The sequence below is a fragment of the Oncorhynchus mykiss genome, chromosome 13, assembly GCF_013265735.2.
Source record: "Oncorhynchus mykiss isolate Arlee chromosome 13, USDA_OmykA_1.1, whole genome shotgun sequence".
Classification (NCBI taxonomy): domain Eukaryota; kingdom Metazoa; phylum Chordata; class Actinopteri; order Salmoniformes; family Salmonidae; genus Oncorhynchus; species Oncorhynchus mykiss.
Window position 1 is genome coordinate 48,669,406 of NC_048577.1, and position 14,283 is coordinate 48,683,688.

General features: G+C 44.0%; 1 protein-coding gene across 1 annotated transcript; it reads right to left on the minus strand.

The window, feature by feature from the left end:
- Positions 1-825: 825 nt before the first annotated feature.
- On the minus strand, positions 826-14,072 carry LOC110486648 (nucleobindin-2). The gene is made up of 13 exons (XM_036941352.1): positions 13,687-14,072; positions 13,036-13,168; positions 12,331-12,438; positions 9,444-9,576; positions 9,256-9,359; positions 4,634-4,819; positions 4,425-4,515; positions 4,287-4,345; positions 4,110-4,202; positions 2,965-3,054; positions 2,712-2,885; positions 2,433-2,547; positions 826-2,313 (listed from the first exon to the last, which is right to left on the minus strand). The coding sequence occupies exons 2-13, from the start codon at positions 13,162-13,164 to the stop codon at positions 2,225-2,227; spliced, it is 1,371 nt and encodes a 456-aa protein (XP_036797247.1). The 5' UTR covers positions 13,165-13,168; positions 13,687-14,072; the 3' UTR covers positions 826-2,224.
- Positions 14,073-14,283: the final 211 nt, after the last annotated feature.

A 14,283-nucleotide genomic window follows, 5' to 3' on the forward strand; every position in this document is an offset into this window, starting at 1 on the left:
TCATCTGCTGTGTTGCTCTGGTACTGCATGTTTTCCAACCATATAGATGTTCAAAATGGTCACATATAGAACTTATCTTACTCATAACTTGAGATTACATCCAGCTGTCTCTCCTTCATGTTGTCACATACTTGTCTCACCTACTACCAGACTGAGAATAAAAAATATAACATTTAGAAGAAAAATGACATTTCAGATGTTGCTAGATGCAGATGTTGCTCATCCCTGAGCAGTGACATCACCAGCAGCGGAGTGATTGACAGCTAACAGCAGAAAGAAGGGGCAGTGAGGTCATCATTGAGGTCACCGGGGGTCAGTGGAATGCAGGGTAGGAATGCACTGTGTGCCAGGGGACCCATTCCATGGGAGACAACAACGATGAGCACATACTCCCCGGGCAACCATACCACTGGACAACAGCAGAGGAAAAGAGAGAGCACAGTACAGAGACACTGAAGGGATTCATTACTACAACAATGTTTAAAATACATTTAAAATAAGAAGGGTGATGACAGAAGGGACAAGGCTGGAATAACAACAATGTACAGAAAGAAGCATTCAAGATCCCAGTGACCAATATACAAATTAGTTACTGGCAGGAGAGGTCAAAGGTCAACTAGAGGAGTGTGATGGCAGAAAGAATTGGGAATTAAATATTCAAACAATGTACCTCATCTGGGAAAGGGTTAGTGGTCAGATATGACATTTGGGGGAAACAGTGGAAATAGTAAGCTAGGTATACACCACAGACAGACAACGTAAGGGCAGAATATCTAGAGTCATTTCACAGGCATGACAGAGAATTTAAAAATGAAGAAGGCTAGGTCCAGTGAGTTGAATAATTTATTGAGATCAAATGTAAACCACAGAGATAGGTGAACACCGGGACTGTGCCAGGGGACGATACGATGTGCTTGACTGACTGGGGTTTGTGCGCTTGTGCTGTATGATGTCATCTGCTGTACCCATCTGGATATGTGTGTCAGTGAAAGAGATGTGTTCCTGCGAGAGCGTGTGTGTATTTAGGGTTGCACAGCTACCACTATTTTACCAAAGTTACTGGAATCCTCCGTAATTTTGGTAAATAACAGGTAATCTATGGTAACTTTGGCGATTTATACTTGAACTAAAACAAATGTTATTCATATATATAGTAAAACATTTTGTATATCTGTGACCATAATGTCCATGAGTTTCTAGTGGATAGACTATATGGTTCAAGAGAAAAAATAACCTAAATAATTTTGGAAAAGCATCTAAATCAACAATTGCATTGTTTTCAATTCACTCCAAACTTTTCAAACTATTGTATTTTTTCACAACTGCCACCAGTTTGACCCCCAAATATTTACAACAAAGACATATTGACATAGTAAAATAAAAAAAGGCTATTTTATTCTGAAACTCTCATATTAAACATCAATGACATTCACTACGTTGATGGTTTATATTTAGGATATTTTACAGCTTTGTCATCTCATTGAATTATTGTATAGATTTTATATCTGATAAGGCCACACAGAGGGCCAGAGATAATTCATGAGTATGTTTACATGCACACTAATAATTCAATATTAAACTGATTATGGCAGTACGCCAGGTATGGATATAGTCATGTGAACACCTTACTCTGCTTATCTTAAAATCGGCGTAAGGTCAAAATCTAAGTAAGCATCCACCGATTAAAACACCTGGTTTTCGGCGCAATCTTTCGAATTACTGCATTCTAGCTGTGTATTTGATTTGCGCCAGCACAGGTAGCGCAAGACTCCCTCTTACGCGTGAATTTGGAAAAACAAAGTATGCATATTAGAAATTGTTTTCACATACAAACTTTATATGTCCCAACTCAGAATCAAAAAGGTTTTACAAAAAAGTTTGGCCAATGTGGTCGAACATTTTTATAGACGGCTGATTTTTGGAATTTATCATCTGAAGTCTCATCAGTAGCCTGATTTCAGACGTAAACAGGATTATTAGGGAAATCGTTCTTCTTGCAAAGCATGTAAATGTATTAAACAAAATCAAATTATGGTGCGCATGTAACCATGCTCACAAACACCTGTGATAATCTGAAGTACCAAAAAAAGACACTAGATGTCATCTGATAAAATTTCATACATTCCTTGAAAGTTACAAAAATTCTGGTAGTTTACTGGTAAACTTAGAACGTTTCCAGTAATATACCCTCCCATTGCAACCCTATGTGTATCAGGGTGCTGCATTAGGTGTGTATGGGCAGGTTCTGTGGTGGTTCTGCAGGCAGGTTATTCTGGGCCTCTTGGACTTCTTGTTCAACAGGAGCTTTAGCACCTGAATGAGAGCACCAGAGAGAACATTCCATTACTGAAAGAACCCCTCAGAGGAGACAAAAGCAAAAATGTCCCCAACTCACTCCATCCCCGCCCTTTTATCTCATCTATCCCGTTTACCTTGATCTTCCAGTTTCTGCATCTCTTGGTGGAACTGTAGTTCTCCGTTAGGACCCGTAGGAGGCTGCCCCTCCACTGCCTGTTTCTCCTTCCTCTGAGACATCTCTAGTACTGCCTGACAGAATCAGATAAACATTTCATCATATGGCTACTCATAGTTTCATATTTCATTGAAGATATAATCGCTATAGTGACAGTATGGCTTATTCTGCAGTATTTGGCTGTTCATAGTATGGCTATCCTCCATACCACTGTGCAGAGTAAGTGGTGGTTGTCTACCTGTTGGTACTCTCGTCTCTGGGCCTCCAGGGCCTTGCCCCTCTCCTTCAGCAGATCCTGCTCCTGACGAAGAGACTCCGCCCTCCTACCCAGCTCCTCCTCCTTGGTGTGCAGTTCTGCCTCAAACCGCTGGAGCTCAGCCTCTGTAAACACCGGCTTGGTGTCATCTAAAGTCTGGAGGGATGGGGAAGATGAGCCTGACATTACTCAACACACAAACTATAAAACGACCCAACGTCCATCACTCACTTACATCCCATTCTTTAGGGTTGTTGAACTCTTTCTTGTCTGTTGATTTAAGGAACTCTTCCAGGCTGACGAGTCGATCTTGATTGATGTCCACCTGTCAAAACAGAAAATAGCTGAAAAAAGTAATAGGCAACAGACCGAGAGTGAACGGATGAGAGGTGAACCGACAGAGAGTGAAACGACAGAGAGTGAACGGATGAGAGGTGAACCAACAGAGAGTGAATGGATGAGAGGTGAACCGACAGAGAGTGAAACAACAGAGAGTGAACGGATGAGAGTTGAACCAACAGAGAGTGAATGGATGAGAGTTGAACCAACAGAGAGTGAATGGATGAGAGGTGAACCGACAGAGAGTGAAACGACAGAGAGTGAACGGATGAGAGTTGAACCAACAGAGAGTGAATGGATGAGAGGTGAACCAACAGAGAGTGAAACGACAGAGAGTGAACGGATGAGAGTTGAACCAACAGAGAGTGAATGGATGAGAGGTGAACCAACAGAGTGTGAATGGATGAGAGGTGAACCAACAGAGTGAACTGATGAGAGGTGAACCGACAGAGTGAACGGATGAGAGGTGAACCGACAGAGTAAAACGACAGAGAGTGAAACGACAGAGAGTGAAACGACAGAGAGTGAACAGATGAGAGGTGAACCGACGGAGAGATGAACCGACAGACCGTGAACGGATGAGAGGTGAACCGACAGAGCGTGAACGGATGAGAGGTGAACCGACAGAGCGTGAACCAACGGAGAGGTGAACCGACAGAGAGTGAACGGATGAGAGGTGAACCGACAGAGAGTGAACCGACGGAGAGGTGAACCGACCGGGAGTGAACGGATGAGGTGAACCGACAGACCGTGAACGGATGAGAGGTGAACCGACAGAGAGTGAACCGACGGAGAGGTGAACCGACAGGGAGTGAACGGATGAGGTGAACCGACAGAGAGTGAACCGACGGAGAGGTGAACCGACAGGGAGTGAACGGATGAGGTGAACCGACAGAGAGTGAACCGACAGAGAGTGAACCGACAGAGAGTGAACGGATGAGAGGTGAACAGAGAGAGAGGAGAGAGGAATAAAGACACAGAAACAAGGAAAAACAGGAATGGAGGATTAAAACAGAGGATAGAAATCCAAACAATACTAACGTTCTTCATGACATGCTCCCTCATCCTCAGCCTCTCTTCCTCCATCTCCATCATATCATCCTCCTCATTCTTTGGGTCGTAGACCTTCTCCAGCTGGTGGTAGAGGGCAGGAGAGAGCTGTTACTATAGCACACGGACACACACACACACACACACACGTGTGAGGGCGTGCGTTACCTCTTTGGCAAAGAGGGCCTCTAGTTCCTGCTCATCTAAAACACCATCTCCATTCGCATCTACAAGGAGGAAAATGAACATTATTTGAACACATACAAACATCATCATCATGTAATAGTAGAGTGCAGCTTAACTGACCATGCAGTTTGAAGAAGGTCTTTGGGTTAAACTCTGTTGGGTCCAGTCCATCAGTCTCCTCCCATACCTCACGCAGTTGAGCTACACTGCCCTGTGCGAGAGATAGAAAGGAGAGGGAGAGAGAAAAGAGAAGAGATTCCATTCTAATGGTCTCGCATACAAAAAGCATTCCATCCATCTTACTCGCTCTCTCCGTCTTTCTCTCTCACCGGAGCGTTGACCTTGGGGTGCTTGCGGTGTTTATCCTTCAGCTCCTCCATCCTCTTCTCCTCCTTCTCTCTTTTCTCCTGGTCCAGACCCTTGAGGTACTCCCGTCTCTCGTGCTCCTTCAGCATCTCATAGCGTTTGAACTCATCATGTCTCTCTGCATCGTAGTTCTCTAGGTCTTTAGTGGCCTAGCAGGGAGACAGAGGACAAGGATGAGGGGGATACTGATGTACATTGGCCTATCAGGGAGACAGAGGACAAGAGGAAAACTGATGTACAGTACCAATCAAAATTTTGGATACACCTACTCCTTACTTTTTTTCTACAATGTACAATAATTGTGAAGACAAACTATGAAATAACACATATGGAATCATGTAGTGACCACAAAGTGATAAACAAATCAAAATGTATTTGAGATTTTTCAAAGTAGCCACCCTTTGCCTTGATGACAGCTTTGCACACTCTTGGCATTCTCTCAACCAGCTTCATGAGGTAGCCACCTGGAATGCATTTCAATTAACTGGTGTGCCTTGTTAAAAGTTCATTTGTGGAATTTCTTTCCACCTCAATGCATTTGAGCAAAGAGAAAACAACAGTCCATCATTACCTTAAGACATGAAGGTCAGTCAATCCTGAACATCTCAAGAACTATGAACGTTTCTTCAAGTGCAGTCGGAAAACCCATCAAGTACTATGATGAAACCGGCTCTCATGAGGACCGCCACAAGAAAGGAAGACCCAGAGTTACCTCTGCTGCAGAGGATAAATTCATTAGCATTAACTGCACCTCAGATTGCAGCCCAAATAAATGCTTCACAGAGTTCAAGTAACAGACACATCAACTGTTCAGAGGAGACTGCGTGAATTAGGCCTAAATGGTCGAATTGCTGCAAAGAAACCACTACCAAAGGACACCAAAAAGAAGAGACTTGCTTGAGCCAAGAAACATGAGCAATGGACATTAGATCAGTGGAAATCTGCCCTTTGGTCTGATGAGTCCAAATTTGAGATATTTGGTTCCAACCGCCATGTCTTTGTGAGACGTAGAGTAGGTGAACAGATGATCTCTGCATGTGTGGTTCCCACTTTGAAGCATGGAGGAGGTGGTGTGATGGTGCATTGCTGGTGACACTGTCTGTGATTTATTTAGAATTCAAGGCACACTTAGCCAGCATGGCTACCACAGCATTCTGCAGCGACACGCCCTCCCATTTGGTCTGCGCTTAGTGGGACTATTATTCGTTTTTCAACAGGACAATGGCCCGAAACACACCTCCAGGCTGTGTAAGGGCTATTTTACCAAGAAGGAGTGATGGAGTGCTGCATCAGATGACCTGGCCTCCACAATCACCTGACCTCAACCCAATTGAGATGGTTTGGGATGAGTTGGACCACAGAGTGAAGCGAAAGCAGCCAACAAATGGTTAGCATATGTGGGAACTCCTTCAAGACTGTTGGAAAACCATTCCTCGTGAAGCTGGTTGAGAGAATGCCAAGAGTGTGCAAAGCTGTCATCAAGGAAAAGGGTGGCTACTTTTAAGAATCTAAAATATTTAGATATTTTTAACAGTTTTTTGGTGACGACATGATTCCATATGTGCTATTTCATAGTTTTGATGTCTTCACTATTATTCCACAATGTAGAAAATAGTAAAAAAATAAAATAAAGAAAAACCCTTGAATGAGTAAGTGTGTACAAACTTTTGACTAGTACTGTACATTGGCCTAGCAGGAGACAGAGGACATGGATGAGGGGGATACTGATGTACATCGGCCTAGCAGGGAGGAAGAGGACAAGGATGAGGGGGATACTGATGTACATCGGCCTAGCAGGGAGGCAGAGGACAAGGATGAGGGGGATACTGATGTACATCGGCCTAGCAGGGAGGCAGAGGACAAGGATGAGGGGGATACTGATGTACATCGACCTAGCAGGGAGACAGAGGACAAGGATGAGGGGGATACTGATGTACATCGGCCTAGCAGGGAGGCAGAGGACAAGGATGAGGGGGATACTGATGTACATCGGCCTAGCAGGGAGGCAGAGGACAAGGATGAGGGGGATACTGATGTACATCGGCCTAGCAGGGAGGCAGAGGACAAGGATGAGGGGGATACTGATGTACATCGGCCTAGCAGGGAGACAGAGGTCAAGGGGCAAACTGATGTACATCGGCCTAGCAGGGAGACAGAGATCAAGGGGAAAACTGATGTACATCGGCCTAGCAGGGAAACAGAGGACAAGGGGGAAACTGATGTACATCGGCCTAGCAGGGAAACAGAGGACAAGGGGGAAACTGATGTACATCGGCCTAGCAGGGAGGTGGAGGACAAGGATGAGGGGGGACTGAAGTACATTGGCCTAGCAGGGAGGCAGAGGACAAGGACGAGGGGATAATGAAGTACATCAACACCAGTGTTATGATACAAGTAGATAAGAACAAGGGCCCGTATTCATAACGCATTCCAGAGTAGGAATACTGATCTAGGATTAGCACCCAATATAATAGCATTAATTATGATAAAAGATGGCAAGATGGTGCCGACAGACATACATGGCAGCTCTGCTTCTAGCGCTTAAGCAACTTTGCAGTATTTAGTTGTTTTTTGTGTTATTTCTTACATTATTAGCCCAGAACGTTTGTGTTATTACATACAGCCGGAAATAATTTTGGAAATCGGAGAGGCAGTAACTCACCAGCATTACGACCAGGAATACGACTTTCCCGAATACTCAGGAGGCTTGCACACCCTCCACCGCTTCCAAGTATATTACTCACTAATATTCAGTCTCTGGACAATAAAGTAGATGAGCTCAGGGCAAGGATCCCCCTCCAGAGAGTCATCAGGGACTGTAACATACTCTGTTTCCCAGAATCATGGCTCTCTCGGGATATACTGTCCCCGTCCATACAACCAGTTGGGTTCTCGGTACATTGCGCAGACAGGAATAAAGAACTCCCAGGGAAGAAGGGAGGTGGTGTATGTTTCATGATTAACTACTCATGGTGTGATTGTGATAACATACAGAAACTCAAGTTCTTTTGTTCACCTGACCTAGAATACCTCAAATTCAAATGCAGACCGTATTACCTACCAAGAGAATTCTCTCCGGTTCTAGTCACAGCTGTGTATATTCCCCCTCAAGCCAATACCACAACAACCCTCAAGGAACTACACTGGACTTTATGCAAACTGGAAACCACATATCCTGAGACCGCATTTATTGTAGCTTGGGATTTTAACAAAGCAAATTTGAGGAAAACGCTACCGAAGTTCTATCAAGACATTGACTGTAGTACTCGCTCTGAATAAAACACTCGACCACCTCTTTCGAAAAATGTCAGCCCAGACGGCATCCCTAGAAGCGTCCTCAGAGCATGTGCAGACCAGCTGTCTGGAGTGTTTACAGACAAATTCCATCTCTCCCTATCCCAGTCTGCTGACCCCACTTCCTTCAAGATGTCCACCATTGTTCCTGTACCCAAGAAAGCAAAGGTAACTGAACTAAATGACTATTTCCCCGTAGCACTCACTTCTGTCATCATGAAGTGCTCTGAGAGGCTAGTTAAGGCTAGTTACCTTACAACCTAGACACACTTCAATTTGCATACCACCCCAATAGATCCCCAGATGATGCAATCGCCATCGCACTGCCCTATCCCATGTGGACAAGAGGAATACCTACGGAAGAATGCTTTCAACACCATAGTACCCTCAAGTTCCTCGGCGTACACATCACTGACAATCTGAAATGATCCATCCGCACAGTGTGGTGAAGAAGGAGCAACAACTACTCTTCAACCTCAGGAGGCTGAAGAAATTCAGCTTGGCCCCTAAGACACTCAAACTTTTACAGATGGACAATTGAGAGCATCCTGTCGGGCTGTTTCACCCCCCTGGTATGGCAACTTCTCCGCCCGCAACCGCATGGCTCTTCAGAGAGTGGTGCGGTCTGCACAACGCATCACCGGGGGCACACTGCCTGCCCTCCAGGACACCTACAGCACCCGATGTCACATGAAGGCCAAAAAGGACATCAACCACCTGAGCCACAGCCTGTTCACCCTGCTATCATCCAGAAGGCGAGGTCAGTACAGGTGCATCAAAGCTGGGACTGAGAGACTGAAAAACAGCTTCTATCTCAAGGCCATCAGACTGTTAAATAGCCATCACTAGCGGGTTACTCAACCCTGCACATGAGAGGCTGCTGCCCTATATACATACACATGGAATCACTGGCCACTTTAATAATGGAACACTAGTCACTTTAATAATGTTTACATACTGCTTTACTCATCTCATATGTATATACTGTATTATATTCTACTGTATTTTAGTCAATGTCACTCCGACATTACTCGTCCTAATATTTAGATATTTCTTCATTCTTCATTACTTCTTTTAGATTTGTGTGTATTGTTGTGTATTGTAAGATACTACTGCACTGTTGGAGCTAGGAACACAAGTATTTCGCTACACCCGCAATAACATCTGATAAATGTGTATGTGTACCCATAAAATGTTATTTGAAAAGGCTAAACTGTTCCTAGATCTGCACCTACTATTAGATGTTCTATGAATACAAATACAAGCCTGGACTCTATGCTCACTGCATTACCGTTGAGATGAGCAGCTCAAGGTCTTTGGCCTCAAAGGTGTTCTGATTGTGTGGATCCAGGTGTTCAAACTGCTTCAACAGAGAGGCATGGTCCATCTGTAAACCTTGGGGATAAACAGAGGGTTTTAACAGGTGACTGAGAAAACATATATAATCTTGGTCTTCCAGGCCTTTAAAAAAAACCTCACTCTGTGTGTTGGTGCTGTCCAGTTTGGCTTTGAGCAGCATCCTGAGGCGAGACACCTCCTGTCTCTTCAGCTCATCCAGACGAGTTCTAACATGGTGCCCCACAAGGTCCAGCTCCTTACTGAGACGACCATTCTGAAGAAGATGGACAGTCAGTCAGACACATAGATTCACCTTTATTCGCCAGGACAATTACTTTACATGTACCAGGAACTTGACCCAGTGACTTGATGCTGCCACAATAAACAGAACATAGACAGAATGTATAGACAAAGAATTTACACATACTCGACATACAGTATATACACTATAGATTAGGGATGGGCATCTGAAATTATTTCACTATTCAAATATGATATTTTTTCAGATATCTGGATTGTCGAAGTACATGTTTGAAAGAAAACGGTACCCTACGCGTTTCAGCAGAAGGGTAAGTGAGGTGTGAGAGAGGAGCAGGGGCCAGTGTGTGTGGCACAGAGGGTGAGAGAAAAAGTAGACAAACCGACTTGTGCTAGTTAGAAAACCTATGGCAGCAACAAGTTATCTATCATACCATCTGGTAGTACCGGTCTTGACTGAACCAAATCATTGTAAAGAAGCTAGCTGGCTACAGTAGCCAGCTAAGTTAGTCAGCTAGCTACAGTGCCTTGCGAAAGTATTCGGCCCCCTTGAACTTTGCGACCTTTTGCCATATTTCAGGCTTCAAACATAAAGATATAAAACTGTATTTTTTTTTGTGAAGAATCAACAACAAGTGGGACACAATCATGAAGTGGAACGACATTTATTGGATATTTCAAACTTTTTTAACAAATCAAAAACTGAAAAATTGGGCGTGCAAAATTATTCAGCCCCCTCAAGTTAATACTTTGTAGCGCCACCTTTTGCTGCGATTACAGCTGTAAGTCGCTTGGGGTATGTCTCTATCAGTTTTGCACATCGAGAGACTGAAATTTTTTCCCATTCCTCCTTGCAAAACAGCTCGAGCTCAGTGAGGTTGGATGGAGAGCATTTGTGAACAGCAGTTTTCAGTTCTTTCCACAGATTCTCGATTGGATTCAGGTCTGGACTTTGACTTGGCCATTCTAACACCTGGATATGTTTATTTTTGAACCATTCCATTGTAGATTTTGCTTTATGTTTTGGATCATTGTCTTGTTGGAAGACAAATCTCCGTCCCAGTCTCAGGTCTTTTGCAGACTCCATCAGGTTTTCTTCCAGAATGGTCCTGTATTTGGCTCCATCCATCTTCCCATCAATTTTAACCATCTTCCCTGTCCCTGCTGAAGAAAAGCAGGCCCAAACCATGATGCTGCCACCACCATGTTTGACAGTGGGGATGGTGTGTTCAGCTGTGTTGCTTTTACGCCAAACATAACGTTTTGCATTGTTGCCAAAAAGTTCAATTTTGGTTTCATCTGACCAGAGCACCTTCTTCCACATGTTTGGTGTGTCTCCCAGGTGGCTTGTGGCAAACTTTAAACGACACTTTTTATGGATATCTTTAAGAAATGGCTTTCTTCTTGCCACTCTTCCATAAAGGCCAGATTTGTGCAATATACAACTGATTGTTGTCCTATGGACAGAGTCTCCCACCTCAGCTGTAGATCTCTGCAGTTCATCCAGAGTGATCATGAGCCTCTTGGCTGCATCTCTGATCAGCCTTCTCCTTGTATGAGCTGAAAGTTTAGAGGGACGCCAGGTCTTGGTAGATTTGCAGTGCTCTGATACTCCTTCCATTTCAATATTATCACTTGCACAGTGCTCCTTGGGATGTTTAAAGCTTGGGAAATCTTTTTGTATCCAAATCCGGCTTTAAACTTCTTCACAACAGTATCTCGGACCTGCCTGGTGTGTTCCTTGTTCTTCATGATGCTCTCTGCGCTTTTAACGGACCTCTGAGACTATCACAGTGCAGGTGCATTTATACGGAGACTTGATTACACACAGGTGGATTGTATTTATCATCATTAGTCATTTAGGTCAACATTGGATCATTCAGAGATCCTCACTGAACTTCTGGAGAGAGTTTGCTGCACTGAAAGTAAAGGGGCTGAATAATTTTGCACGCCCAATTTTAAAGTTTTTGATTTGTTAAAAAAGTTTTAAATATCCAATAAATGTCGTTCCACTTCATGATTGTGTCCCACTTGTTGTTGATTCTTCACAAAAAAATACAGTTTTATATCTTTATGTTTGAAGCCTGAAATGTGGCAAAAGTTCGCAAAGTTCAAGGGGGCCGAATACTTTCGCAAGGCACTGTAGCTAAAGTAGAAAGGCTAATTGAGGCACTCCTCGTAATTGTCCACGACAACTCCATTCATATGAAACAACAGCCTATCGGTTGGTTGATCATTGTAGCCTACTCCTTCTCATTTAGCCAACTTAATTCCCTAATTTTTATTATATTTTGCATCGATTAGAAATCTCCCACTTCCTTTGCTACACATTGAGCCTCCGACTGTAACACCACTTTGATTGACCAACAATAACAACAAGCTACACGTGTGAAGGCTACCGGGGCATCTTTTTTATGGCCATAAAAACGGTCATAAAACTGTTGTGTTATTAAAATGTTTAATGTAATGGTCTATCCTTGTAGGCTATGTAGCAATGTCACATAGATACTTTTAGGACATTTTAGACCAAGCATTTTCATTGTTAAAATAGACCATTAAGTAATCGAATACTAACGTCCATTCAGATCTTCAAATAACCCGTGCCAATCCCTACTATAGATGACTTGTGTAACATCATAGGTACTACACAAGGAGGTGAGGGGGTACTTAGTGAGTTAATACTTTAAAAAACTAATAAAAAACTACTAAGGTCAGAAAATATAAGACAAGGGGAAAAACAACAGAGAGCGAGAAAGAGAGAGCGAGAGACCTTGATGTCCTCTGTATTGGCAGTCTGGAGTTTCTCTCTGAAGTGGGGATCTGTCTCCAGCACCTCAATCACCTCTCTCAGATACCGGTCATAGTATAGGCCTGTGTCCTGCAATGGACAGGAAACCACACACACACAAACATCACACATGGATACAGATACCGGTCATAGTATAGGCCTGTGTCCTGCAACGGACAGGCAACCACACACACAAACATCACACATGGATACAGATACCGGTCATAGTATAGGCCTGTGTCCTGCAACGGACAGGCAACCACACACACACACAAACATCACACATGGATACAGATACCGGTCATAGTATAGGCCTGTGTCCTGCAACGGACAGGCAACCACACACAAACATCACACATGGATGGTTACAGACAGACAGGCAACCACACACACACACGGATGGTTACAGACAGACAGGCAACCACACACACACACACATGGATGGTTACAGACAGACAGGCAACCACACACACACATGGATGGTTACAGACAGACAGGCAACCACACACACACACATGGATGGTTACAGACAGACAGGCAACCACACACACAAACATCACACATGGATGGATACAGACAGACGGGCAACCACACACACAAACATCACACATGGATGGATACAGACGGACGGACAACCAACCACACAAACGGATGGATGGACGAACGACAGACAGAACAAAGGCGTACCACATTATCCTCCTGTTTGTCCTCCTGGGGAGAATGTGCTTCCTGGGGGGTTGCATTGCGGTCGAGGGGCACTGACCAAACCTCCAGAGACATGGATAGGAGCAGCAGCCAGCCAGGATCTAGGTTCATCCTCCTGCAAGAGAAGTATGAACATATAAGATCTGTCTATGTCAATTGTGTATTCAGACATTATTCAGCTATCTGTCATTTGGTACTGAACACCAACTGAATGATGTTTGACGGCTGACATCTGACAGACAGAGGCACATCACAGGAGGCGTATCCTGTTGCATGGACATTATATGGGAACTGGCAGACTGGCCATCAGATACTGTGGGCTAGTGACGCACTATGGGCTAACGCGAAACCTCACTGAATAAAAGGTCTACGCTCCGAATTCGTGTGACAATATACAGCTTTTCAGTAGAAAGCGCAACAACACGCAAAGACACTACCGCCCTCTGAACAACTGCAAGCTAGCTATCTAGCCAACGTTAGCAAGCTACGGATGAGAGAGAGAGAGGCTTCCATCCATCTTGCATCCCCCATTCATATTAAATGCGCGAATCCCACTAGAAAACGTCTGGCAACGCCAACAGGCCAAATGTTGTATTATGTACACTCGGTGTGACATGAGGGATACTCGCTTACCGTTACTTGTTGATCGGTGGCTAATTCTTGCCCGTTGTATTAGCCAGCTAACGTTACTTCCTTTACCGAAAGCTTTCCGAAATAAAAAATAAATGATTTTGCGTCGCAGTCGAAAATGACGTCCAAAAGAAGCGACTGTGTGTGACCGATTGTATGGGTACCGTCCGTTCTTATAACGCGTTCAACTACTATTCGGAACTAGGAAAATCGTATATTTCCGAGTTTGCTAGTTTTGAGGTTCCCAGTTCCGACTATCACATGAACGCGGCATTATTATACCTAAGCGTCTCCATCCCGTCCGTTCTTAATAAACTGTAGTTCAGTGGTCTCGTCAGAGAGGAAGGGGCGAAGCGAGAGGATTTACTGCGCCCAAAATATGTCCGCGTGAGATAAGCCCTTTTTGCATGGAGGGCTATGAGAGGGTGTCGAAATCGAATAGAAGTTTTGTAATGTTTAGGCTGTTACACATGTACTTATAGAAGCGGATTCATGTGGCATTCCGGCAACTTTGATAAAAAACAACTTAGTTGTGCCTGTTGGTCACACGCCTATCTGTCCTCTCATTGGCTAAAATGGTTTCACCTGATTTCTCCTGCC

Coding starts and splice junctions, on each gene's coding strand:
- LOC110486648 (XM_036941352.1), bottom strand. CDS start 13,164: ATGAACCTAGATCCTGGCTGGCTGCTGCTCCTATCCATGTCTCTGGAG. Junction 12,439..13,035: donor ACAAACAGGAGGATAATGTG/GTACGCCTTTGT, acceptor TGTCCATTGCAG/GACACAGGCCTATACTATGA. Junction 4,516..4,633: donor ACCCCAAGGTCAACGCTCCG/GTGAGAGAGAAA, acceptor TCTCTCGCACAG/GGCAGTGTAGCTCAACTGCG.